At 41.2% G+C, this 26,872-nt stretch overlaps 2 protein-coding genes across 10 annotated transcripts in view; one reads left to right on the top strand and one right to left on the bottom strand.

Moving 5' to 3' along the window:
* The window catches only part of MAP4K1 (mitogen-activated protein kinase kinase kinase kinase 1), an 89,397-nt gene extending 83,356 nt beyond the window's left edge, over positions 1 to 6,041 (top strand). Inside the window, exons 26-31 of one of the 3 annotated variants that reach the window (XM_040442840.1) lie at positions 1,776 to 1,953; positions 2,078 to 2,146; positions 2,243 to 2,359; positions 3,352 to 3,422; positions 4,469 to 4,518; positions 5,432 to 6,041. In XM_040442840.1, the coding sequence (XP_040298774.1) occupies positions 1,776 to 1,953; positions 2,078 to 2,146; positions 2,243 to 2,359; positions 3,352 to 3,422; positions 4,469 to 4,518; positions 5,432 to 5,501 (555 nt within the window). In that variant the 3' untranslated portion in view covers positions 5,502 to 6,041. The other 2 variants (XM_040442842.1, XM_040442841.1) reach the window with 2 other exon arrangements.
* Positions 6,042 to 8,011: 1,970 nt separating this feature from the next.
* The window catches only part of RYR1 (ryanodine receptor 1), a 124,561-nt gene continuing 105,700 nt past the window's right edge, over positions 8,012 to 26,872 (bottom strand). For 5 of the 7 annotated variants that reach the window (XM_040442358.1, XM_040442361.1, XM_040442360.1 and 2 more), the window contains 19 exons: positions 23,018 to 23,099; positions 22,612 to 22,747; positions 21,554 to 22,268; positions 19,624 to 20,088; positions 17,885 to 17,970; positions 15,904 to 16,087; positions 15,413 to 15,499; positions 15,094 to 15,318; positions 14,875 to 15,005; positions 14,728 to 14,770; positions 14,515 to 14,645; positions 13,844 to 13,904; positions 12,326 to 12,472; positions 11,984 to 12,118; positions 11,187 to 11,343; positions 10,999 to 11,063; positions 9,958 to 10,058; positions 9,825 to 9,876; positions 8,013 to 9,426 (listed from right to left, as the gene is read on the bottom strand). In XM_040442358.1, the coding sequence (XP_040298292.1) occupies positions 9,331 to 9,426; positions 9,825 to 9,876; positions 9,958 to 10,058; positions 10,999 to 11,063; positions 11,187 to 11,343; positions 11,984 to 12,118; positions 12,326 to 12,472; positions 13,844 to 13,904; positions 14,515 to 14,645; positions 14,728 to 14,770; positions 14,875 to 15,005; positions 15,094 to 15,318; positions 15,413 to 15,499; positions 15,904 to 16,087; positions 17,885 to 17,970; positions 19,624 to 20,088; positions 21,554 to 22,268; positions 22,612 to 22,747; positions 23,018 to 23,099 (3,099 nt within the window). In that variant the 3' untranslated portion in view covers positions 8,013 to 9,330. Of the gene's footprint in view, positions 9,427 to 9,824; positions 9,877 to 9,957; positions 10,059 to 10,998; positions 11,064 to 11,186; positions 11,344 to 11,983; positions 12,119 to 12,325; positions 12,473 to 13,843; positions 13,905 to 14,514; positions 14,646 to 14,727; positions 14,771 to 14,874; positions 15,006 to 15,093; positions 15,319 to 15,412; positions 15,500 to 15,903; positions 16,088 to 17,884; positions 17,971 to 19,623; positions 20,089 to 21,553; positions 22,269 to 22,611; positions 22,748 to 23,017; positions 23,100 to 26,872 lie in introns of all 7 variants that reach the window. The other 2 variants (XM_040442363.1, XM_040442364.1) reach the window with 1 other exon arrangement.

Here is a 26,872-nt window from a genome sequence, read left to right as displayed (position 1 = left end):
TATGGGGCCATTATTCATACTGGAAGACACTATGGGGCCATTATTCATACTGGAGGACACTATGGGTCCATTATTCATACTGGAAGACACTATGGGTCCATTATTCATACTGGGGGACACTATGGGGCCATTATTCATACTGGAAGACACTATGGGGCCATTATTCATACTGGGGGACACTATGGGGCCATTATTCATACTGGAAGACACTATGGGGCCATTATTCATACTGGAGGACACTATGGGTCCATTATTCATACTGGAAGACACTATGGGTCCATTATTCATACTGGGGGACACTATGGGGCCATTATTCATACTGGAAGACACTATGGGGCCATTATTCATACTGGAGGACACTATGGGTCCATTATCCATCCAGGGGGAACAATGGAGCTATTATTCATACTTGGGGACACTATGGAACCATTATTCATACGGGGGCGCTATGGGGTCATTATTCATACTGGAGGACACTATGAGGCCATTATTCATACTGGAGGACACTATGGGGCCATTATTCATACTGGAGAACACTATGGGGTCATTATTCATACTGGGGACACTATGGGGCCATTATTCATACTGGAGGACACTATGGAACCATTATTCATACGGGGGCACTATGGGGCCATTATTCATACTGGGGGACACTATGGGGCCATTATTCATACTGGAAGACACTATGGGGCCATTATTCATACTGGAGGACACTATGGGTCCATTATTCATACTGGAAGACACTATGGGTCCATTATTCATACTGGGGGACACTATGGGGCCATTATTCATACTGGAAGACACTATGGGGCCATTATTCATACTGGGGGACACTATGGGGCCATTATTCATACTGGAGGACACTATGGGTCCATTATTCATACTGGAAGACACTATGAGGCCATTATATATACTGTAGGACACTATGGGGCCATTATTCATACTGGGGGCACTATGGATCCATTTTTCATACTGGGGGCACTATATATAATATACTGAGGGCACTAAAGGGGTTGGGATTTAAAAAAGCCAATGAACTATATTCGTTTTTAAAAACTTATGCAAAGGGGCCATTAAAAATTGATAGATGGCAAGAAAATAGATGCAGATACTGATGCAAAATGGCCATGAAAAACGACTGCATGTCCATTTTTAATGGCCATTTCTTTGCGTGAATGTAGCCTAAACCAGCAGTGACAAAATGATGATAGTGATTGCCGCATGTACGGGGAGTATGGAGATTTAATAGTATAGAAGGTGTCCACCATGATGGTGTATTCATGCAAAGCCTAGGGCAATGATGACTTGAAGGAAGTAAAGAATCATTGTAGGGTTGACACTGCTATTAGGCTTTTTGCAAGAGGGCATGGAAAACTGTCAAAACTGAAGAGAAGAAACCATGTTGCATTCCAGCTACATGGGCCTCAGAAGCTCATGTATATCCCGTGGCCTTGGATCTTGTTACCTATAGATCCAGACTCCCCTTGAGGTGATCTCATACTTGGGGAAATCACTTTTTATCTTTTAATCAAAGTCCCCATGACACACATCTTCTCCTACACGATGTCAGCCATGTCCTCTTTTTTTAACCTTTATTTGCAGAACTTTGTTTCTTCAGCTTCACTTATCAAAAAGTTCAAGAAGAGTTATTTACAGTATATTCTTGATATTCCTAGTAATACCTTTACTTCACCAGTATGTTCGCTTTGTGAATGTTCTTCTAATGTCCTAGATTGTATCATCACTCACTCATGTTTCTTCTTCTCACTCTCAAGCACTTTGACTTCCCCTTGCCATGCCCCTTGAAGATATTTGAAATGTTGGTGCTGCCAGGAGAACAGTACCCAGTAGTGTGTATTGGGGTTAGCAAGGAGTCATCTCCTCATTGCAAAATTCATTTTCGGACCATCAACCTCAATTCACTGACCTCCTGGTTCACAGACCACAGAGACGGTAAGCGATTTGTAAATCTGTCTGTTGACTGATCTTCTCTGTACTGTAGCTTTTATAGACTTTAGCACATGTTTTTTTGATATGACCTTATTGATTGACCAGTTGTTTTCTCATCTTTTGTCAGAGGACCCATGGACAGGTCCAGTGCAGGTTACGCAGATTGGATATGATCAAGTCTTGGTACTCACAGAGAGTAAGGACAACCTCCTTCTACTCATTTGTCCATTTCTTCCAACGCTCCTGAGTCTCCCAGTTAATTACTTAATAATCCTTATTTCTATAGATACAGAATATAGATATCCACAACTCTTCTTTATTACAGATACACTAAATTTGGTGAACCACAGAGGAGAATCACAGCATTCATTTTGTCTTCCTACTTTTTCTTTCCCAGTAGACTCCATAGGTGAGACCTTGTTGCTCATATAGCATACTTTTTCAATATATTTGATTCACTTTTTTATCTTTTGCTATAACTGTTTGTGTTAAAATTCCAACCAGATATATGCAGCAGTGGAATTGTTTTGCCAACACTTAAAGTAGCACTCCCACAAAAATGTTTATTCTCTGAGAATAGGTACATGATGTAAACTGTAGTTAAGGTAATCTTCTTATTTGTATTTGTGAGTTATAACCTCCCTTCTGATCCTCAGCTGTGTCATGTGACCAGTACTTTGATCTCCAACTGACACAGGACAGGTAGTCAGTTACTTCTCTGTTCATTCCTATGAGACTGACATTGAGCAATACATAGATAAACTGGCTTCCTGTCCACATATACGATGCTGTGTTATTTGGAGAGTCAGTGTTGGTCACGTGACAAAGCTGAGGATCAGAAGGGAGGTTATAACTCACAAATACAGTCACTGTTAAGAAAATTACATCATGTACCTTTCCAACAGGTCAGAGAATAAGATTTTTTGTGGGAGTGCCTAGGGATTGACGGTTTAGAATATGTATCCTCAAATATTCTATTAAGGCATTCTGAATTAATTGAGGGAAGTCTCTTATCTATGACCTCCATCAATTAGACAAAGCACAAAGCAGCTACAAAAGTATCTACCTCTGGAGGACATGACAGATCCATGCATTGCACAAATGGCCTAATGATTTCAATGAGAACTGTGTAATGCTTCATTTTCCCTTCGGAGGCTCTGCAGGAAAAGTGAACACTTGTTGCTCTGTACCTCCAAGATTACTACTGATCTCCAGGGCTTTCAGCAATGGGACCCATTTCCAAGGAACTCTTCTAACAAAATGGTATTGTCCAAAATGGACTACCCCTTTAACATGTTTTGTACTGTATTTAATTTATTCTGAACAGTCTATATTTTTAGACTTACTAAATCCTTTTCTGATCCAAGACTCATTAGGGATATCTGATTCTTATCTTCTTAGCTCTTTCTGGAGACTATGTCCTGGTTTTAAGGAACAGAGGCTTCCAGGTACGAAAATTGCAGTCATCAGAGGTAAGTCAGCATCCTCTTTTCATATACATTATAACTATACCAAATTAAACAAAGGGACACACATATAAGATAATCACAAATGTTATTAAGTAATAAATATTACAAAAAGACATAAAGAAATAATGTTAGCGGCAGCAATGCAGACTAGCACTGCGACAAGCAGCTCATTTACCGGACACAGAGTATAACTGATCCAAATAAAGGGGAAACTCCAAAAATGACATAAGTGCCGCAAATTGCAAGCAACATTGGAACAACCCCCAATAACATGTAAAAAAAAAACCAACACTAGACATATGAAAACTGCACAGATATGAGCCAATATGAGGGCCACATGTAAAGCACCTCAAAAGAAGCCCATAGGCAGTATAAAAGACAACAATAGTAGCAATAAAACCAAAGTCAACAAGCAAACTAAAGCATATTACCTAAAGTTGAGTGGGATCACAATAGGGATCAAATCCTGGACCGGCAAAGAGCGCACCCCGATGCACGTTTCGCTCCACTTTATCAAGGGGCGTATACATTGTTAATAGAGTAAGGATATGGATTTGCATATCTTAAAAAAAAAAGTATAATTCACTTTTCTAGACCTAGTTTTGTTGTTTAGATCATAAATTCTAGAAGATGACACTCCTATGGTCACCATATTAGGTGGTTGAGTCTTGTAAACTTTCTCACAATGTCAGTAGAATTTCCTGCAGACCCTGTTGTGTAGACATCTTTCAGAGAACATTGATGGTGATTTTTTCTGATACTGTCCATTTTTGGGACCATGTGGTGGTATTGAGTGTTCCTGGTCTCCTATTGCTGACAGATCAATGGGGTGGGCTCCTGCCTCAGCCAGCTAGACACAAGAAGGAAGGGGAGCGGAAATGGCTCATGGGACAGCCAGTAAATTTTAAGTTTAGCAAAGTCCTTGGACAAGCTACATGGAGGCTCCTTCAGCACATTGTAGGAGAATTGGCGTCTTGTAATGATCAACAGAGCAATGGTACACCCTACACATCCACTCTACTATTTCTAAGATCTATTATCTTCCTCAGGTTCTGGTTGACTGTTCAGATCGCAGTTTACGCTTGTTGTCTTCAGACAGGTGAGAACATGGAGACTGCTTACTTCTTACTAAAAACTCCTCATAGCCCACAATATCAATACAGATTTCCTTGCGTTCGTCCTGTAGTTCTTTTAGTAGGTACAAGCAGTTTTGCACATATCTGCCAAACCCATTGACAGGCTATACATAATATATATACATAATTTGGGGATATTTTGGTAGTCCACAGTGATGAGCGGCAGGGGCAAAATTCGATTTTGCGATATTTCGCGAATATTTGGGCGAATATTCATCATATATTGGGGAATTCGAGAATTCGTGATCTCCAGTCATTATTTTCTTGATTGTGAAAATCGGCAATAGGAAAATTCGCGATACTAAAATTTGTGATCAACACTACTCCTAAAATCAAAGATATTGCAGCCTTCTCATTGGCCCACAAGCAAGAAGCAGTGAGGGATCATGGGTACTGATGAAAAAAAATCTAGAATATTCACGATTACGAAGATATAGCACTATATTCTAGATATTCGTGAATTCTCGAAATCCCAATATTCGCGATAAAAATTAGCAATTAGAATATTTGCGATCAACACTAGTAGTCCATTGACAGATCTGCACCAGCATCCCTGGGGTATATAAGGCTACTTGCCAGTACTTCCCATTATCATATTATAGAAATGTCTCACTTTTATTCCCTGGGTTTTCTCCAAAAGTTTACCTGCCCATCTTGCCAGAGCCCAGTACAGCACTCTACTACACATGCAAGCTTTAGTCGTCAGTATAACCTTTGAGACATATAAAGGTACAGTATGGCACCTTAGTCTTCTATGGGTGTCTTACCATGGTTCTTTCAGAGGAGGAAGTCATATGGAGCCATAATAGTCCTCTGTTTCTAAGCTCTAATGGAGACACTACTTCACATCTGAATTCTATTCTTGTTTTCTCACAGAAGAAAGATCATAGTGGAGGCTCCACAGTCTGACAACAGCAACACAAACTTATACATCCATGAATGTTAACCTTCCAATGGACAGGATAATAATCCTCATCTACTGGATCCCTAAGTACTAATCCAGGATCTTCTGTACCCGACCCCTTCATGCTGTACACCTGCTGGGAAGGGCCTGGGAAACCCATGAGGGTATGTTCACATGGGCAAAACCTGATGCTCGTCTGCAGAAAACGGGCATTTTCTGCTGCATAATGCACATTCAAAAAGCCATCGGCAACTTTCCATCGACCACCAAAAAAGACCAGCTGATGATTCTGCCACTGATCTACCACTGATTTTTCTGCTGTGAATTTTGCCATGTGAACCTTGCCTAGAAAGACATTACTTGTTGTGACCCCCTTGTAAGACATGGTTCTTCGGATAAGGACTGGAATCTGTATTATTATATAAGCTTTGCATATTGGCACTGCTGTGGCAGTATTGTGGGAGATACTGTCTGAATGTCTATGCAGTAAAACTGTCTCATGCACTTTGAATATGTTTGTTGTACTTCTGTGGTTCTGGTCAGAATGTGGACAACTAATAAAATTACAACTATCTCTCATATGACAGGTGACATTACATTGGGGATAGAGCTTCAGACTCAGTTGGTGGGAAAGCTATTAGGTTTAAAGTGTACCTAAACATTTAAAAGATCTTATTAAAACTACTCTAAATGACGGAATTCATTTTTGTAATATACCTATGAAGTAGACACCTGAAGGTCAAGTGTCTAACCCGTTTTGGAATATGTACACGTTAGCGGTGTATGGGCGCACAGATTCCACTGCGGCCGCAGTCAGTGATGTACAGACAGGAGCATACCGCACATCACTTGCAGAGCTCCTGCCTGCACCCACTCCGCTAAAAACCTCTACACCGATGTGCCATGCAAGGCCTTTAGCGGATCAGAGGGAGCGCAGGAGGCTCTGCATAGCGCATTGCTGCTCCTGCTTGTGCCCGCTACTTTAAAGCCTGACATAGCACATCCATCATCCATACCAGGCTTTAGCAGAATGGAGCTGGCACAGGCAGGAGCAGCGATATGTGCTCCTGCCTGTACATCGCTTACTGCCGCCACCAGTTTAATCCATACACCACTGACAGGTCAGCCATGTATGAATATACAGATTCCAAAGCGGGATAGTCCTTCAGGTGTCTACTTTGTAAGGAAAATGAAAAAAAAAAAAAAAAATACATTACAGAAATTTATTAAGTCATTTAGGGTAGTTCTTGATAAGATTTTTCAAAAAGTTTAGGTCTTCAAGCACCATTATTAATGATTTATTTTTTACATTACATACTATTCCTATAACTAGAGTTACAGTAGAAGCCCCAGTTACAAGGGAAAGCCACAATCAGAGTTGCACTGTCTATTTGGACTCAAGAACCCTTGTGGTCTCATGTACAGTATAATTAGCGACATTGCTACTCCCTCCATTGTATATGCTGTCCTCTGTGCCATGGATATGAAGTAAATACTTTTTTTTTTTTTATAGTTGTATTCCCCATATAATAATTCTGGAGTATCTTTTCTTAGGACTCTGTGTTGTACTGTTCCAATGTTCATCCTCTTGGAAATGTATGTCTAGACAGTCAATTGGGCGTTATTATTCTCCTTCTTAATCAGATGTGCAGTGATGTAATTATCGAGGTCTCAGGGGGTGCGAACGGGCCTGGTGGGAAAAGGGAACCAATCTCAACTGTATCTGTGTCCCCAGGACACAACTGTAAGTAAGAAGTTAGTTATGCTCTCCTCCCCTGCTACTTACTGGGCTCCACAACCCTTACCTTTTAAATTTTAACCTGCTCCAGTGCCAATGCCCTAGATGTCCCTGGCTTTTCTTTTTTTTGCATTGCACAAATGGCCTATTGATTTTAATGAGAACTGTGTAATGCTTCATTTTCCCTGCGGAGGCGCTGCAGAAAAAGTGAAGACTTATTGCACCTACAATAATGTACCTCCCTGGTCCCTTGCTTTTCTTTTTTTTTGCAGTGATGACATGCTGTAACTCCACGTATCCTCTGCAGCCAGTCGCTGACTCCAACAGTGATACCTTCATGTATGGCACATGACCACTGAGGCCAGTGAATGGATGCAGTGGTCACGTGGACTTACGGCCACAAACTGACAGCGACCGCCAGAGTAATGGGGGAAAGGGGTCTATGTCCAAAACTTGTCCTGGGGCCCATAGAACTCTAGATACACTCCCGGGAGTATGTCAAAAAGCAGTCTGGCCATTTAAAAATAGACATGCTAACACCTAGATGGCAATTTAGACATGCATTTCCAGGAGGGATAAAGGAACTGCACAACACAGAATTCTAAGAAAAGATCCCTCAACAGTATTATTTAAAGGGATTGTGCCATCTTAGATATTCAAGGCATAACCACAGGAGAGCTGCCGCGCTACAGTAGATCGGAGGTGGGGATAAGGGGACCCCCATTCTGGAGATAGATGTGAGTCATTGTGTTCGCAGGGATGAAAAGACCACAAACCTTACAGCGTCATCAATAAATATTTTATTACAGACAAAAAAGACAAAATGTTGCACATTGAGCGCTCGCCTCCCCCCGTATATTGCAGCTGGATAATCTACATGTATCTCCATAGATCCTGAAGCCACAGGGAATATATTGCTGATTGGTGGGTGGGTGTTGTTCTCTCTCATAGAATAAGAAACGGATGGTCACAACACACACAGTACCATCCAATGACGACATTCAGGCAGCCATCGAACTAAGGAGTCAGGTCTCCCCTGCGGCAATATGGTACAGGTACATACTAACCCCACGTAACCCCCATGTAAAACTGTGGTATTTCTCCTATTTTGGGAGGTATAAGGCACTAAAATAGAGCGAACACAAGTAACTTCCCCATCAACAGTGACGACAACTTGCAGAAGCGGCCATAAAACGTTGTGCTTGTGTCTGACTGTCCGGGCCTATGGACAGTGCCAGTCGCTATCATATGACGCAAGGGAACACAAAGCTGGGCAAAGTCAATTCAGAATCTAACAGAACATTTCCTAATTAGTTCTTTTAAATTTATATTTTTTAGAAAACAGAATATCTCTGCAACTCGATACGGAATAAGGAGTAGCTAACTAATCAAAAGCAAACGTCAAATTGCGATGTAACCGTGAGGCCGCCCAGTGGTTGCCTCTGTACAGATGAAATATCTGCAAATCAGAATTACCATAATTCTAGGATAAACTACCGGTAGATTTGAAGGTTGTGTATTTTGTTCAAAGATCAGTGGTGAAGGTTCTCAAGCTTTTTTTTTTTAAACCCTTATTTGCACACAAAAAAATTCTCCTATACCCAGTACAAGTTGAAAGGGTCACATCTAGCAGGACAAAAAGATTCACCACCATTGGAAGAGTGACATAAAGTGACAGTAATACACTAACTAACGATCTTAGTCCGTAGATTATCATTGCACAATTCCAGGCAGCCGCACTTCACTAGGGAAGGTTTCATTGGCAGTGAAGACATATCGATACTTTGCAAATTCTTGGTGGCAGTGAAAGGACATAGAGACAACAGGTTCCAGGAGAGCAATAAGCAACTCCTCTGAGAACCTGAAACTCATGATGTCAAATCCTGGCAAAGTCTTTGAATCAATGGAAAACACTCTGCAGGAACATCAATGACGTGATGCTCTGCAGAAATCTTGGCGACTGTGGTAAGGTGATCATTAAAGACATCTGGATTTTGAAGATATAATACTATCCAGTTAGTGAATCAATGCTCTTCAGAATCACTTCTGTGTAAGAAGAGATGGAGGTGGATTATCTCACCAAAGTCTCTTTCAGATGTTTGGATTAAATTAATCTAAAGCGTCAAAAGTCTGTTATCCAAGCTGATCTTCATACGTTTTCCGGAAACAGTCTCCAGCCGGGAAGAAATCCCAACACCTTTCTTGGTACATCTTCCAGACATATGACTCCTGCATGGGAAAGCAACATGTTATGCACAATGTCATCTACTCTATATATGATACCATGCTTATTTAAAGAGGTTGCCCAGGATTAGAAAATCATGGCTACCTTCCTTTAAGAAATCGCACCACGTCTAGGACAGGTGTGGTGCTGTTTTTTTTTGGAAGAAAGCAGCCATTTTTGTTCCAATCCTGGACAACCCATTTTTTCTGGATTATATAATCAGGATATCCTAAGGATAGGTCATCAGTATAAAAGGACCGGACAAGGACAACCCCTTTAATGGGGAAATCCAGATACCTGATAAAACTTTAGATCACAGATCATCACTGATTTCCAGAAGGAAGGGGCTCAAACCCTACAATATGCAAATCAATAAAACAAGTAATGGTGGAGAGAAGCTCACCTGCCCAGTGTGTTCTGTCTCATCCTTGTTAATGAGGTACATCAAGAAGAACCTATGACAGAGGGTACAGAATGTGTCAGGGCGTCTCTTTTCACAGATAGACCCATCATTTCTTTAGGCTCCCACTACTCACATATAATTGGCCAGGTTATGTTCTTCAAAGGTATGTGTCTCAAAGCCGTGCGGCGTCGTGTCAAAGTAATCACTGCCAATGCCACAGATGAAGCATTTGGTCTGGAGACAAAATAGTAATAAATGGTTTTTTTAATGAAAAACAAAAATTTCCGGGAGCAAAAGGATGGAGTAAAGTGAAACACAACAGGAGAATAAGGCGAAATGATGAGGGGCGAGGTAGTAAATGTCTGGAGGATGAGATCTAACAGAAAGGCAGGAGCTGCACAATGTACTTCAAGGAGTTGGACGTTATAAGAAAAGCATGGCCGCTATCTACAAAGACAAAGCTTCAATGGAGCCAGTGAAACTGCAATACCGCACACAACCCATGGACAGGTGTGGCGCTGTTACTGGAAGAAAGCAGGCATGTTTTCCTAATCCTGTACGACCCTTTTAAGATTGATATCTAGTGGCTACTCTAAAAGAAAAAGGGGAAATATAAGGTAATAAGTAAGAAAATTGATTAGTGGTGGAGCTAAGGTCATCAGTGGAGTGTGACACGTTGACCTGTATGGCAGAAATAGTAGGCTCTTTTCACATTGCATATTTTTTGACCATTTACTATAGGAGGAAGGAGAACTATGACCATAAAATAGATGCCTCTGAATGGCATCCACCCTCCATAATAAAAAAAAAAAGTATACTGCACGGTATATGTCTTTTTTTTTTTTTTACTGGATCCTCCGCATGAAAAAGCTAGGCTGCGGAGCTAAAAATTGGAAATCCCGCCAGATGTTAGATCTCTTTTGGCATCCAGAGAAATAGAGGCCTATGGGACCATTTAATACAAACAAAGACATTGTTTGCAAAAATGCTATAAGGGGGGATTTATGAAGGCATCTCTAAATCTGTCTTTGCTGTCCATACCATCCAATCACAACGCACCTTTTATTTCATATTATTCTGTTGAATAATAATAGCTGTGGTCTGATTGGTTGCTATAGGCAAAAACCTTTCAAGTCTTTTATAAAGTTTTTATAAATCAAGTCAAAAGTGTTACCTCCATATCTTCCTTCACTTGTTCCTGTTGGTCTCTCAGTTCTCCAAAAGCATCAATGATCAGACCTGGTGGAGAAGAACATGTATTAGTTATGGGTTATGATTTCTAACCATTTTCATGAAGCCATGAGACTGGACAGATAAGCATTCATCGATGTCTGGGAACAAGGCAACAGAGGAGTAGCCTACCCTGAATGATGGCCAGAAGGATGACGATGACAAAGAAGAAGAACGTGATGTCAAACACCACACGGTAAAGTTCATACTCGTCTCCTGCAGGGTCTTCAATCTCATCACCGATACCTCCACCGGCTCGTACACCAACATACATATGGAAGAGGTAACACTGTATGGAATAGAGTCCAAAGCATTGTGTATTAGGACAAGTAGACTTACACTAGTCATCAAATGCAGATAGTGTATTATGTAGGTATCTTCTACTTGTAGCATTACTCTTAGGGGCAGCATAGAGAGCACCTATGGTCCCATAATGCGTAACAATAGACATGTATGAGGCCTTAAAGGAGTTGTCCCATCTTAGATAACAGTTCACCAAGTGATCAACCTGGGGCTACTCCAGGAGAAATGTAGTATTGCATTGTAGCCATTTGGACAAATGGGCAAAAGCCATGGAAAACATGGATGACTTGGGTGCACCAGACTGGGAGTTGCCTTTTATAATGCGGCTTACCATTTTTGCTCATAGAGTGCAGTCATGGACATACTTACCAACATTGTTGTTGGTGAATTCGAGGCATATAAGCTCTGCCCAGGGAATGCCCAAACCCACCCAGAACCAACCAGTTATGGATAGGGCTTACATAAGCCCCACCAATTTTCAGCCTGAAACAGTTCGAATTTGCTGGGACTGTCTCTGCAAATTCAGAACGGTTGGCAACTATACATGAACAGGATAACCCCTTCTAGGACATCTACAGGACAGGGGTTTAGTAAACACCGCCTTTAAATACAGATATGATACTCACAGTCATCATATCATCACACTTCATGTCCGGTTCATCTTCATCCTCACTCTTGTTATAGAATTTACGGAAAAAGTTAAAGGCGACCACTGTATAGAGGTATACAACCACAGCCAGGAGTCCCACTGTCATCATGAGCTGCCATGAAATAAATAAAAAATTAAGGAGAGGCAAACAGGACACAAAAAGTACAAAAACACATTTCTGGAACAGTATTTCTATCTACTAGGTGTGCAGGAAAATTTAAGAGCACTCCCTGAGTCACAATATTGTGGTAGGTATGTCTGCATGACCCATTCCCATTTACTGCCCCCTAGACTGATCGGTGAAGGATTTCCCTCAGACCTGTTTGCCGTTGTGAGTGACTGATGACAGGATAGTACGTAGGGTCTTCACTCCCATAGCGATATCCAGAAGATGAGCAGCAAAGAAGAAGTTGTTGTAGTGTCCGAGAAGGGACATGACCAAATACCAGACCAGGTACAGGAAAGACTAGGGGGTCAAAAAGAACACAAGAGAATGCCACTTTTTAATATGGAAGAATTACTACCAAGGAAGAACAGCATCTGCACAGCTAAAGGGGTTCTCCTACTATACCCGTTTATGGTATATCATTAGATTGAATCATAAATGTGGTAGTCCAACTACTGGGAAACCTATTGATACCGACAGCAGTGTTTTGCCTGGGCCTTGCAGAAGGGATGCAACCAAACATACACTGAATGAGGTCACCCTTCCATATTGTGACCAGGAGATAATGAAACGCAGGAGTACCTATTTCTATTAGGGGCTATTTCTGTATCCCCTATGGCAGTGGTTCTCAATTCCAGTCCTCAGGACCCACATGCCGGTCATGTTTTCAGAATTTCCTTAGTATTGAGTAGGTGATAAAATTGGTGTCAATGCATCAGGACTTACCACAGGTATTCATTCTGTGGTATATTCTCAAATCATGACCGGTAGGTGGGTCCTGAGGACTGGAGTTGAGAACCATTTCCTTATGGATCCTAGATGGGCATAGCCATCTCTCCAATGCTGGGAAAAGCAAGTCATTGAAAGAAGGTTACCCAAAGGCCCAAATATGTGCTGGGGTGACCACCACTATCCTAAAAGGAAAGGTTGGATGAGTGCAGTATCGACCAAGTGATGAATGGTCATCATGGAAAGAAACATGCTATACTGCCTAGTATCAAACCATACACCCCCTACTAGTGGCAGCTACAATACAGATCCAGGTTTTAGCCTCCATTATTTCATAAGGGGGAGATAAGATTCTATCATAGTACCCTTATAGTTCCGTAACCTTTTCCCATAAGGAACCTAACAAGTTATTGCAGTGTGGTTTGCAAAGAGGTATTGCCCAAGGAAAGAGAAACATCTCGCTAGTGCCACTTTGTAGAAATGGCCCCCTATGAGTCAAAATTTGACTTTTTAAGAAGCCTTGTGACATGACAAGGGAAAATAGCCAAGCCAAATATCCATCCATAGAGAGCTGTTTCGGGTGCTTGCCCCTCGTCAGTACAGAGTAGGATTCTGGCTGAGTGCTATGCACCTTAGGTAGTGTGCTAGGTTTCCTTAAAGAGGCCAGCTGTGTATAGAGACTCCTGTCATGTCCCAAGGCTTGCTAAAAAAAAGTCACAGATTTGACTCATAGGGAGCCACTTTCACAAGGTGGCATTAGCGAGACAGTTCTCTTTCCATGGGAGATGCCTCTTTGCATATTCTTTTACAAGAAAGAATATGCATTGCCAATAAGTCTCCTTACTATGAAGCACTTCCAGTAAGTCTCCATACGGGAATGGTCTCTTTAAGCAGACTTAGCACACTGCCTAAGCTGTAGTCTAGTTCGAAAACTGTACTCACATTATTTGTGAAGACAACTCCAAATTTCCAGATCTGGTACTTTATGTCAATGGAGGTGATCCTGTAGTAAGGAAAGAGTACATATTTAAGTCAGGACATAGCTGGATAGACAATGAAATGTTCCATTACAGGTCATAAAAGAACACAATATGAGAAAACTGTATGACAACTAAGGACAGAAATAAAATGTTATGGAACATACTCTAGTTCATTTGGGTAAATTTGAGGATAAATTTAGTTATTAAATGAACACTCCGAGCAAAACTGATAGACTGTGTTATAACTAGTGCATGGCATTGGGGATGGAGTATGACACAGGTATTCTCTTTTTAATGACCTTTGTCAATGAACTAGGTATAACACAATGTTATAACACTTTAGCTGAATGAGTGCACAACTGACAGCTATTTCTCCAAACCCCTCCTATATACATGCACACTGGGCTTGGCTAAGGGTGCATGTGTTCTTCATGGGAAGAGGCTACCCCAACATCTGCCATCAGGAATGGGTCAGAACATCCCCAGTGGCATTAGATGATTGGCTGGCCCAAGACGACATCCATCTCTTGTGACCGCCTTAAGTGTAAATTTGTGATGGAACTCAATCTAGATAAGATATCACAAATACTTAAGGACCATGGGTGGCGTAGACAGAATAAGACATAGACCCACCATGTTAGGAGAGATTTATCTGGCTCTCGTTTCTTCCCATTCTGCGAGCTGATTTCCAAACTGGCCAGGTCTATTCCCAACAGTTCTGCGATTCTTTCACGGCCGTAGATGTCTCCATATTTATCCAGTACCTGGAAGAAGAGAAGGGTTTATTAAGGGCGAAGCTGAGATAGATACCAGTTCATAATATGTAGATGCATCAAAGGCTTTTACCTTTCGTTTAACAAATTTGTCCCAGTAATTGCTTGGAAATGATCTACAAAAGATAGATAAAATGTGAAAAGAAATCAGCAAACATCAAGATTTCTTCATTCAAGTTGTGAAACGTTGAACTCTTTTCCTCCTACTTTGGGAACTTACGGAGTATTTAAGACCAGACGATCCCACTGCCCTTTTATGTCATCATCCTCTGGCTGCTCTGTAATATAGACACCATCGAATTCCAGTTTACGTGCCAACTCTTTCTCCCGTTTGAAGATGACTAGTGGTACCTAGTGAACAGACAAGCCATATTTAATCCTTGAGTCCACTGCCATATATGACATGGTGTGCTATGGACTTTCAAGACGTCAACTTCACCTTCAGACAGTTGTAGCCAATGATACACAGGAAGGCAATGAGAGTATGGACTACAGACAAAAGATACAACGTTGGCTGCATATATCCCGTGCTTTCCTCCAAGAAGAAATATACAACACTATCTTCCTCATCTTCATCATCGCCGCTTCCCTCATCCAGAATGGGTAGATCTTCCTGTAATCCAGAACCTTCAAAGTCATCCTCACCTTTTGGGGAATCAGATACCTGCAAATATCAATGTAATGTTAACTATGGAAGTTACTATCAAATATCATATTACCACTGAATACAGCTCATTGGAAATGTTCCTGAAACTCACCTTGTAGAAGAGCAGAATGAAATTAATAGCAAATGCCAAGAAGAGCGCTAGGAACCGAAGGTTGTAGAAATTCCTAGACAGATAATTCTGGGAAGGAAATAAAAAAATAAAATAAAACATAGGTGGATAGATATTCATAGCTATGGGATATGACACATTATCCTAATTGTATAATAAATTAATATGCAGGATATGCTTTGTATATTTATATTTTTTTATGGAGAAAGCAATAAAGATTATAAAAAAAAATTTTTTTTTAAATGCAGGACACTAAAATTTGTGTATGTTAACAGAGGCAGGAAGCTGCTACTAACACTTTGAAGTCACCTCAAAAGGGAATGTTGTAATAATTATGGTAATTGATTAAATTAATTCAAATTTAATTTTATTAGAAGCTGTATTAGCTCGCATGGGATAATCGATCCAGGAGTTTAAGTTTATGCTTAGGGCTGTATTTCAACATTGCAAGGTTAAGAGGAACCGTAACTAACCAAGAATTTTATTCTCTGGATCTCCAGTTCATTCCAGAATTCAAATCCTCCGTCTGAAGTTTCTGGTTTCCTTTCTTTTGCGGTTGCCTTCTTCTTTGGTGCTTCAGTAAACTCTGGCTCCCTGGGTTCCTCAGGAGGTGGAGCTTCTTCTTCCACAACTTCACCCTTCTCTCCATTTTCTGAACTGTATATAGTGAAAGAAAATATAAGGGGTGCACTTATGTGTAGGTGCAATTGCAGTACCCCAGTATGAGAAGTATATACAAATTATTCCTATTGTTATATTATATACTGTTATCTGTACACCCGGCATGATCTGGTATGGTTGGCAGGGACAAGGTTAACCAGCCTGTTCCTCTCCATCTTGGCAGGAGTGGGCTGGTCCTGCTTCCTGTCCAGATAGAGCTTTAGTCTAGAGTGTGTTAGGAGAGAGGAAGCAAGTCTATGTGCTTCTTTATCGTAGGCCTCAGGATCCACACACCAACCAATCTCTGTGAAAGTTATTGCTTCTGCCACAGCAAGAAAGAGAAAAAGAAAGAAGAAAATCTGCATGCCAAGCATTGGAGTCGGCAAGGAAACCTTTTATTACAGCTATACAGATTTTGCTGCTTGTGAGGGACTACAGTTATGACACCCATCACATTTAACCACATCCTGGCCAGACATTCCTTTAAAACCTGTATCCCACAGTGGACACTACAGCCATTACAGTTTCTAGCTAGAGATTATAGAGAGAAAGAGACTTTAACAAGATAGCAAACCAAGAGTGCCATGTACTACAACTCCTATTTTACACGAAAGAAAAAAGAGATGTTTATTTTTCTACCTCTGGCCTGGTTTCCTGACTCCTACCATACTAGACGTTGGCCATTGCACTACTAAACCTCCTGGCAGGCACCCATACAGCCACCAACATCAAGGGCACCACAAATTACCATCAGGCAGTGGTCCCCAACTACAGGGTGTGCCCCGAGGGAAGAAAGGGTGCCCCCTTCTCTCAGTACACCAGCCTTAGGAAGCAATAGCCTGAGGGAAACCACTGTGACACATCCTATAATCAGAGCCTGATTGCAGTCTGACAATTCAGCTGTTTAGTATGGCTGTAAAGCTGATTCGGGACGGTAGCCAAAGTGCTGGCTGGGTGGCCTCTCCCCACGTTCCAGGCCGGATCTTGGCAGGTTTAAAAGCAGTCAGCACTGTCAGGTGGTGTGGATCACTCCTCTCTGACAGGGGAGGGCAGTCAGTCTGTGTTTGGGATCTGAGGCTTTGTGTCGTGCTGGAGGGCTGAGAGCCGCATGCTGGGAAACAGGCCCCCTAAAGCCTGTTGTGGACCGCTGGGGGAAAAACTGCTAACAAGGTGATTGTTTTGTTCCTTGGACTTTCCATTTTGTGAACTAACACCAAGACTGCGAACTGTCATTTTGTTTTTTCCTTATGTGTGAATAAACACAGTACAGAGGCAAAAACAACTGGTTTTTGCCTCTGTACTGCGTCTGCTTACCCTGTCTACCAGAGCAAATACCCACAAAATATACATTTATCCCCACCTGTCAAACAGAATAATGTGGGTAAACAATTTTAAAGACCCCCACTGAACTTCATTTTCTGATTGCTAAAACGAAGGGGCAGACACAAGCTAACATTATGATGATTGGTGGGGATCCAGGTGTTGAGACCCTGACAATTATTAAAATTAAGCAGAAGAAAGGCTCAGCGGGGCAATGTGCCCCTTCACTTCTGTGCTGTTCTGCTTGGCTCTCCTTAGAGAATGGAGCAAATGGTGTACAGATTCATAGAAAGTTTTTTGGACTTCCACTCAGAATCTGTACATCACTCTCTCGGAGAGCCAAGAGGAGCTGAACAGAAACAAAGGGGCACCACACTCAGAGTTTTAACGGACAGTGTGAAGATTAAGCACCCAGACCCTACTAAAACTTCTGACATTACCGTTTAAGGTATTCCTCAAAACCTTGATACTCACTCTGCTTTTTCCGGTTCTGGCTCTGGTGCTTCTTCCACTGGCTGCTCTTCTGGAGCACCATCCAAATGAATTGGAACGTCGTCCTCCTACAAGTAAAGATTCATAGTCATTATTATTATGGAAATTTGTTATATGGTTGAACATTTGGTTATATAGTGGTACTTGAAAGTTTGTGAATCATTCATAATCTTCTATATTTCTGCTCAAAGTTGACCTAAAACTACATCAGATTTTCACACAAGTCCTAAAAGTAGATAAAGATAACCACCTCAAACTAATGAGTCAAAAATATTAGACTTGGACATTTATTTATTGAGGAAAATGATACAATATCACATCCTTGAGTAGTAAAAATATGTGAACCTTTAGGATTGCCATATTATTTAATGGTGAAATTAGAATTGGGTGTTTTCAATCAATGGGGTGATAATCAAGTCTGAGTGAGTGGATGACCTGTTTTATTTAAAGAATAGGGATCTATAAGAGTCTGAACTTCACAACATATTTGTGGATGTGTATCATAGCAAGATCAAAGGAGATTTCTGAGGACCTCAGAAGTAGAGTTTTTGATGTTCGTTGGCAGGACAGGGTTACAAAACCATCTCTCAAGAGTTTAGATCCCACTAATCCAAAGTTAGAAAGACTGTTTCCAATTGGAGGAAATTTAGGACCATTATTACTCTCCCCAGGAGTGGTCGAGTGATCGCACTAAGAGAAAGGTGTGTAGTAGTCCATGAGGTCACAAAGGTAACTTCTAACCTTTCACACATTAGGTAATGTTAATGTCCATGAGTCCACCATCAGGAGTGCACTGAACACCAATGGTGTTCATGGCAGGATTGCAAGGAAAAAGCCACTTCTGTCCAAAAAGAACACGACTGCAGTTTTCTAAAGATCACCTGGACAAACCAGAAAGAACAATGTTTTGTGGACAGATAAGACCAAAATTGAGCTTTTTGGTTTAATGAGAGGTGTTTTGTTTTCCAGAAAGTAAAACACTGTATTCCAACATAAAAGCCTCATCCCATCTGTGAAGCACAGTGGTGGCAGTATCATAATTTGGGCCTGTTTTGCTGCATCTAGGCCAAGACAGCTTGCCATCATTGATGGAACAATGAATTCTGAATTATACCAGCTAAGTCTAAAGACAAATGTCGGGACATCTGTCCGTGAGCTGAATCTCAAGAAAACATGGGTCATGCAACAAGACAACCACCCTAAGAGCACAAGTCATTCTACCAAAGAATTGTTAAAGAAGAATAAAGTTAAAGTTTTTAAATGGCCGAGTTCTGACCTTAATCCAGTAGAAATGTTGTGGAAAGACCTTAAGCGAGCAGTTCATGGAAGGAAACCACCAACATAACAGAGCTAAAGCTGTTTTGTACAGACAAATGGACTAAAATTCCTCCAAGCCGATGTGCAGGACTTATCAACAATTACCAGAAACGTTTAGTTGCAGTTATTGCTGCACAAGTGGGTTACACCACATACTGAAAGCAAAGGGACACATAGATTTGCCACTAACAGACATGATTTTAGATAATTTTAGATAAAACCAGTTCTAAATAACCAGTTCAAATATTTTTTACTCATTTGTTTGATTTAGTTATCTTTATCTACTTTTAGGACTATGAAAATCTGATGTAGTTTTAGGTTAATTTCATGCAGAAATATAGAAAATTCTGAACGGTTCGCAAACTTTCAAGCAAAACTGTAATTGCTAGAGTAAAATAACCTACCAGAAACCTTCTCTTCAATATGGGAGATCCCTCTGGTGTTGGTGGTTCGACTGGTGTGGTATCTCCCATATCGCCTAAGCCACCATGAGCATCTGGAGCTCTGTAATGTCCACTATCCTTCTTCATGTCAAGCCCAAATATTTCTGTACCTTCCTCTTGTACTTCTTCTTTGCCTACATCCACAAAGTCCATAGCATCCCCAGACTCAGGTAACTCATCGCTAATCGCTGTAGGAGGTCCATCTCCGTGAACCTCATCCTGTGTGGGATCTGGCATACTGGCCAAGATTTCAGTTACAGTTAATTTCTGGGCACCCTCTACAAGACTACCTCCAAACAATGTGTGCCAGATGAGGAAGAATATGCCCTTGCAGACACTGTAAATAAAGTGAAGAGTTCCAAGGAATATGGTCCACAAAAATGAGGCAATGGCCATCACTATTTCCTTCAATGTCATCTTCTTGATCTTGTAGGAAAGAAAGTGAGAAACATCCCATCAGTTAAATTTTTCCTTTCCATGATATAGTCTAACATATCCTTTTCCTAAGCTCACTTTTCAGCTTATATTGCACAGTTGGAGGCCTTAAACGGGTATTTAATTTTAGGAATCCTGTTAGGGAATGTAAGTATAATGACTTTTGTAACTCCATACATTTTTCCAAACTGTGCCATTGTAAAGATCTTCCATCCGCACCACCTAATGCCGCATGTTTGCTTACAGTCTATCTCTATTGGTGTATGGCCAGTGCTGTGATCCAACAGTGGTGGTCACATTTGCACAATTTCTACATAGAGTATGGCCTGGAAATCGGGTGCATGCATGGATCAAGAGATTTCTCCATTCATTGCTCCAATTGCCCTACTAGATTTATTTCAGCCTGGCTGCATAGGGAGCATGTCCTTTCTACTGTAGCTCTCTCCCTGTAAGGCTAGGGCTACACGACAACATGTGTCGCGTGACAATAAGGCTACTTTCACATCTGCGTTTTCAATTCCGCTATTGAGATCCGTCATAGGATCTCAATAGCTGAAGAAAATGCTTCAATTTTGTCCCCATTCATTGTCAATAGGGACAAAACTGCTCCAAAATGCATTCTGTTCCGTTTGGTTGCGTCCCCATCGTGGACAGACACAATAGAAAACGAATCCGTCCCCCGTTGACTTTCACTGATGTTCATGATGGATCCGTCATGGCTATAGAAGACATAATACAACCGGATCCGTTCATGACGGATCCATATGGTTGTATCATTGTAACGGAAGCATTTTTGCAGATCCATGACGGATCCGCAAAAAAGTTAATGTGAAAGTAGCTTAAGTCGCGCGACACACAGGGCACAACTACACTGCAACATGTGTCACGCGACATTGATGTCACACCATTGTCGCGTGACAATTTGTATAATGATAGTCTATGGTGTCGTACTGCCACATGTGACATGCTGCGACTGCGACAGTCACAGAAAAATCCATCTTGGATGGATTTTTTGCTACTGTCGTGTCGCAGTCGCAGCATGTTGGTGAAACAAAATGTTGCTCGACACGTGTCGTCATGTAGCCCTAGCCTGTCTACCGCCGCGGGACTAAAAAGTCAGACATGCAGTACTTTTAGTCCGGCGGCTTCTCGCCGTGCACTGCCGTGCTTCGCCGGAGCTCCGCCCCGTCCCCATTATAGTCAATGGGGACAGAGTGGCAGTCCGGGGGCACGGCAAAATAGCGGCAGGACGGATCCGACAGGGTGAACATCCTGTCAGATCCGTCCTGCCGCTAGTGTGAAAGTACCCTAACTTAGTGGCTATACAACATTTTTGATTAAATGCTATTGCAAAAGTATTCAGATCAAGGTGCTGGTTTTAAAAATGTCAAATATTTTTCTAACAAAACTCCTTTAATTGTGCTTAGTTTTTTTACTCTATGCCAAAAGTACTTACCTTTCGATATTGTCTTCTAAGATTCTTGTAGGTAAACATTTTGAAGAAGTTTATCACATTGTTCATAAACTCTCCAAAAGCTGATGTAGCTTCCGGTGGAGCAGACCCATTTTCTGCCTCATCGCCTTCACCAGATCCTTCGGCTCCTCCAAAATCTTCATCATCATCTTCAGCTTTTTCTTCTTCCGGCTCTGAGATTTGTGCAGCAATTTGCATCTCAAAAATTGTGTCTTCACAGAAATTGACAAACAGCTCCATTTTCTCAGACTCTCCCCCTTCATTGACCACATCAAAGATAAATTGACGTTTGGACTCCTTGACCTGAGGCATTTCCCATTGGGCTTTATTGGTCTCGCTAATCTCAAAGTAGATACGCTCAATCCTTTTGCCTGCTCCCATGATCTCAATCTTGCCAAGATATGGCTTGAAGTAGTTGATAATGCAATCGGCCAGTTCCAAAAAGTTATGCAACCTTGCGTCATGAGGGACATGCTCTGACAGATTGGTTAGTAACACTGCCACATTAAAACCAATATCCTTAGCCGGTTCCTGGAAACGGTTGGCAAATTCTTCATAGTTGATCATTTCATTTTCATCGGCTTCTGAGCATGAAAGAAGGAACTGGATCTCAGTAGGGGTATATTGTTTCTGGCTGTCCATTGCCTTTTGGAAATCTTTTTTGGATATGAGACCCCGAGGATCAGTGACATAATCTCTACAATACAAGATAAACATCATTGATTGACTAATTAAAGGTGTTGTTTCATCAGAAACCACCCTTTTCATAATGAAGCCGACCATAACACCCCTGGAAATAGCTGCCAGGGGAAGCCTTCTCTGGCCCAAATTTTTTCTTGGTAGCCATTAAGATCAGTGGTCACCCATGTAATAAATGAATGGATTTAGAACAGGGAGCTTCACTTATACAATAGCTCACTTATAGCTCAAAGTGGCTTGTTCCCAGCAGGAACACCCTTTATGATCACTATATATTCCAATAGGTTGAATGTACCCCCCTTTAATTGCCAATTTTTTATTTATTACAACAAATACTGTACCTGAAAGCATCAGAAGCCACAATATCCTTCAGCTTCAAGAACATGTCAAAGAATTTGAGTATCATTTCCACGTTGCTAGAAGATTCTACCAGCATGTCTACCATCTGACGAGCAATTGTCCCATTTACAATATTACCTGGAGGGGATAATATAGATTTGGTCCACTATTTTGTCGTTCACACAACATGTCATTTAAGGTGTTATGCTAACTACAGGTTCACTAATTATCACCACAAGTTCAATAATCTAATGTGTATGGGGTCCTCAAGGGATTTTGACATTTAATTTTGACCAACTTTTGGATATTTTCCATTATCACTCATTTGAAGGACATTACTCTAGTTTACTTTGAAACATTCAGTTTACATTTGGTGACATGTATGAGAGCTTGCCCTATATTCATTACCTTCAAGTAGAGAGAGCAGCATGACAACCATGTCTTTTTGAAGGTCAAGCAGTTCCTTTAGAAGACCAATCTGGCTGGAGTCCTAGAAAACAAAGTACAAGGCATTACAGTTCATTCCAAGTCACGCGACTTGTGTCACAAGGCAATCAAACTTTTTTTAATCTTGATTTGTGTTCTGATATACAGTACTACACTGTAGCAGAAACCAAGTCAATGAGGTATCGGAATCAGTGTTTGACCAAACTGACCATGATTTAGGTTAGTTGTAACACTAATGGAAAGCATGGGGAAGGGATTACTAAAGGAAATACTGGAAATACTGACGATTCTCTCCCAGGGTATACAAGCAAGGTTTTCACAGTTGTCTCCATCGCAGTTTGAGGGTAATGGTCTGGAACAGTCTCGAAAAGCAACTCATTATGAGTGAGCTGATTTAGTCTACACATGGTCCATTTTATCAGCCCAGTTGAGGCTTAAAGTAAGATTGGAGGTCTACAGGACATGAATAGACTGAACACACTAACAATTTGCAAAGCAAAGCTGTGAAGATCAATGGATTAAGGTATTAGAGGTCTCGGTTAACGAGTTACAAGCAATGTAGGGGCAATTTTTTCCATCTTACCTCTGGATAGGAGCGACTCCAAAAATGATCCTTGTATGCAATGCAATAAAAACAGGCTGTTTAAATACAACTAGCGTAACATACCCTCATGTATGAGAAGAGAAACCCGGTGTGAACAAATTTGTTCTACTTGAGAAGAGCACCTACCATCTCACAATAAACGACCTGTATAGAGGCAGTGTATTGTAACTAGAGGGCATTCACTGGAGAGTCAGTGGTAATTTGGAATAAATAGGTTACTTATTTCATAAGTATTTTGCATAAAGATGAAGACCAACCTAGTTTTTGTCTTCGATGGAAAGTCTTTATTTATTGCGCAAAAAGTTCAGCTTTTTCCCCAGAAACAGCCCCACCCTTGTCCATAGGTTGTATGTTAACGTGGACTTATGCCAAAATCATAATACAAAGAGAATGATATGTGTATGGGACCTACAGTCAGGTCCATAAATATTGGGACATCGATGCAATTCTAACATTTTGGGCTCTATACACCAACACAATGGATTTGAAATAAAACGAACAAGATGTGCTTTAACTGCAGACTGTCAGCTTTAATTTGAGGTATTTACATCCAAATCAGGTGAACGGTGTAGGAATTACAACAGTTTGCATATGTGCCTCCTACTTGTTAAGAGACCAAAAGTAATGGGACAGAATAATAATCATAAATCAAATTTTCACTTTTTAATACTTGGTTGCAAATCCTTTGCAATCAATTACAGCCTGAAGTCTGGAACGCATAGACATCACCAGACGCTGGGTTTCATCCCTGGTGATGCTCTGCCAGGCCTCTACTGCAACTGTCTTCAGTTCCTGCTTGTTCTTGGGGCATTTTCGCTTCAGTTTTGTCTTCACCAAGTGAAATGCATGCTCAATCAGATTCAGGTCAGGCGATTGACTTGGCCATTGCATAACATTCCACTTCTTTCCCTTAAAAAACTCTTTGGTTGCTTTTTCAGTATGCTTTGGGTCATTGTCCATCTGCACCGTGAAGCGCTGTGAGTTCTGAAGCATTTGGCTGAATATGAGCAGATAATATTGCCCGAAACGTTTCAGAATTCATCCTGCTGCTTTTGTCAGCAGTCACAATATCAATAAATACAAGAGAACCAGTTCCATTGGCAGCCATACATGATCACGCCATGACACTACCACCACTGTGCTTCACTGATGAGGTGGTATGCTTAGGATCATGAGCAGTTCCTTTCCTTCTCCATACTCTTCTCTTCCCATCACTCTGGTACAAGTTGATCTTGGTCTCATCTGTCCATAGGATGTTGTTCCAGAACTGTGAAAGCTTTTTTAGATGTCGTTTTGCAAACTCTAATCTGGCCTTTCTGTTTTTGAGGCTCACCAATGGTTTACATCTTGTGGTGAACCCTCTGTATTCACTCTGGTGAAGTATTCTTTTGATTGTTGACTTTGACACACATACACCTACCTCCTGGAGAGTGTTCTTGATCTGGCCAACTGTTTTGAAGGGTGTTTTGTTCACCAAGGAAAGAATTATTCGGTCATCCACCACAGTTGTTTTCCGGGTGTTGCTGAGCTCACCGGTGCATTCCTTCTTTTTAAGAATGTTCCAAGCAGTTGTTTTGGCCAGGCCTAATGTTTTTGCTATCTCTCTGATGGGTTTTGAAAGTGTATTTTCCTTCTCAATGCACCTTGATTCCTTCCTTTGTCCCCGAAGACAGGCGTCTGGAGAACTTGTCAGTGACAAATGCAGTATGATGTCAGTAACAGTTCTATTTATTGCTTGTCATACTGGGCCTTATATACATCCATGCATACATACAATGATGGCTTGCTTGACTGATAGTGACAGCTCTTTGGCTCTCATCTTGAGAGTTGACAGCAACAGATTCCAAATGCAAATAGCACACTTGAAATGAACTCTGGACCTTTTATCTGCTCATTGTAATTGGGATCATGAGGGAATAACACACACCTGGCCATGGAACAGCTGAGAAGCCAATTGTCCCATTACTTTTGGTCCCTTAACAAGTGTGAGGCACATATGCAAACTGTTGTAATTCCTACACCGTTCACCTGATTTGGATGCAAATACCCTTAAATTAAAGCTGACAGTCTGCAGTTAAAGCACATCTTGTTCGTTTCATTTCAAATCCATTGTGGTGGTGTATAGAGCCAAAAATGTTAGAATTGTGTCGATGTCCCAATGTTTATTGACCTGACTGTAAGTGCTTAGAAAAACATTGGCACAGAACAGTTGTAGACTTCAATGTTTACTTCGACAGATGTGGTATGTCATGTCAGCTGATTAGCATCTCCACCCCAATAACATTATCTAATGAGCCTTCATACAATACCTGGTCTCTGAAGGATACATTACATTAAACAAATGTATTTTTTAATCTAAGTTTAATTTTAAAAAATTTAACTTCTCTACCATTAGGAACTATGAGCTGCAGGAGGATAAGACGAAATTCACACCAGCAATGGAAAGGTTAAGGACAAAGGGGTGGAAAAGGCAGTTTAACATGTCCCAACTTTCCCTCCCTCTCCACCCCAGACATTGTGCTACAGTAAAAAAATAATGCTGCGTGAAACAGACAGACAGGTGAGGGGAGGAAAACGAGGGAGAGATGTGGTATCCAGTGGCTACGTAGATAAGGCAGCCATGTGTGCTTAGGGTGCATGAATGTATGCATGTTTATATGTGTGTGACTTACATGTGTTTTGGTGTATGACTACATGCTCTCCTATGCAAATGTGAATCAAATAGTGACCTATTATGAATGGTGGTATGGGACAGGGGCAAATGGCAGGTACAATGGTTGGGGTGAAAGCACCAAACATTGAACATCTTTAGTTCTAAGCCCAGGGCAGGTGTGCTGACGATGGTTCTAATCATGGACATCACAGCTAGTGACATTACTTGGATACTCTCTCCTCTTCCTTCTTCCCCCCTGCTACCAACAAAATGTCAAGAGGCGGCAGATCACAAGGAAAGCAATGAGACCACCCCAAAGAAAGCGGGCTTTGCCCACACAGTTCTGAACTGTCAACACGGCTGCTGGCAAAACAAGGGGAGAAAATGAGCACAATAGGGATGACTAAAAGGAGACACAAATGATTAGAGACTAAAGAGCAAAAGAGAGAGAGAGAGAGAGAGAGAGAGAGAAAAGGCCTGTGAGAAACAGGAGGACTAACAAAATAAAATACCTACAAAGTAACCAGAGATCGCAAAGAACGTCATCAATGGTTTCATA

Source organism: Bufo bufo, chromosome 8 (genome assembly GCF_905171765.1).
Source record: "Bufo bufo chromosome 8, aBufBuf1.1, whole genome shotgun sequence".
NCBI lineage: Eukaryota > Metazoa > Chordata > Amphibia > Anura > Bufonidae > Bufo > Bufo bufo.
This window is presented reverse-complemented; position numbering and strand designations above follow the sequence as displayed.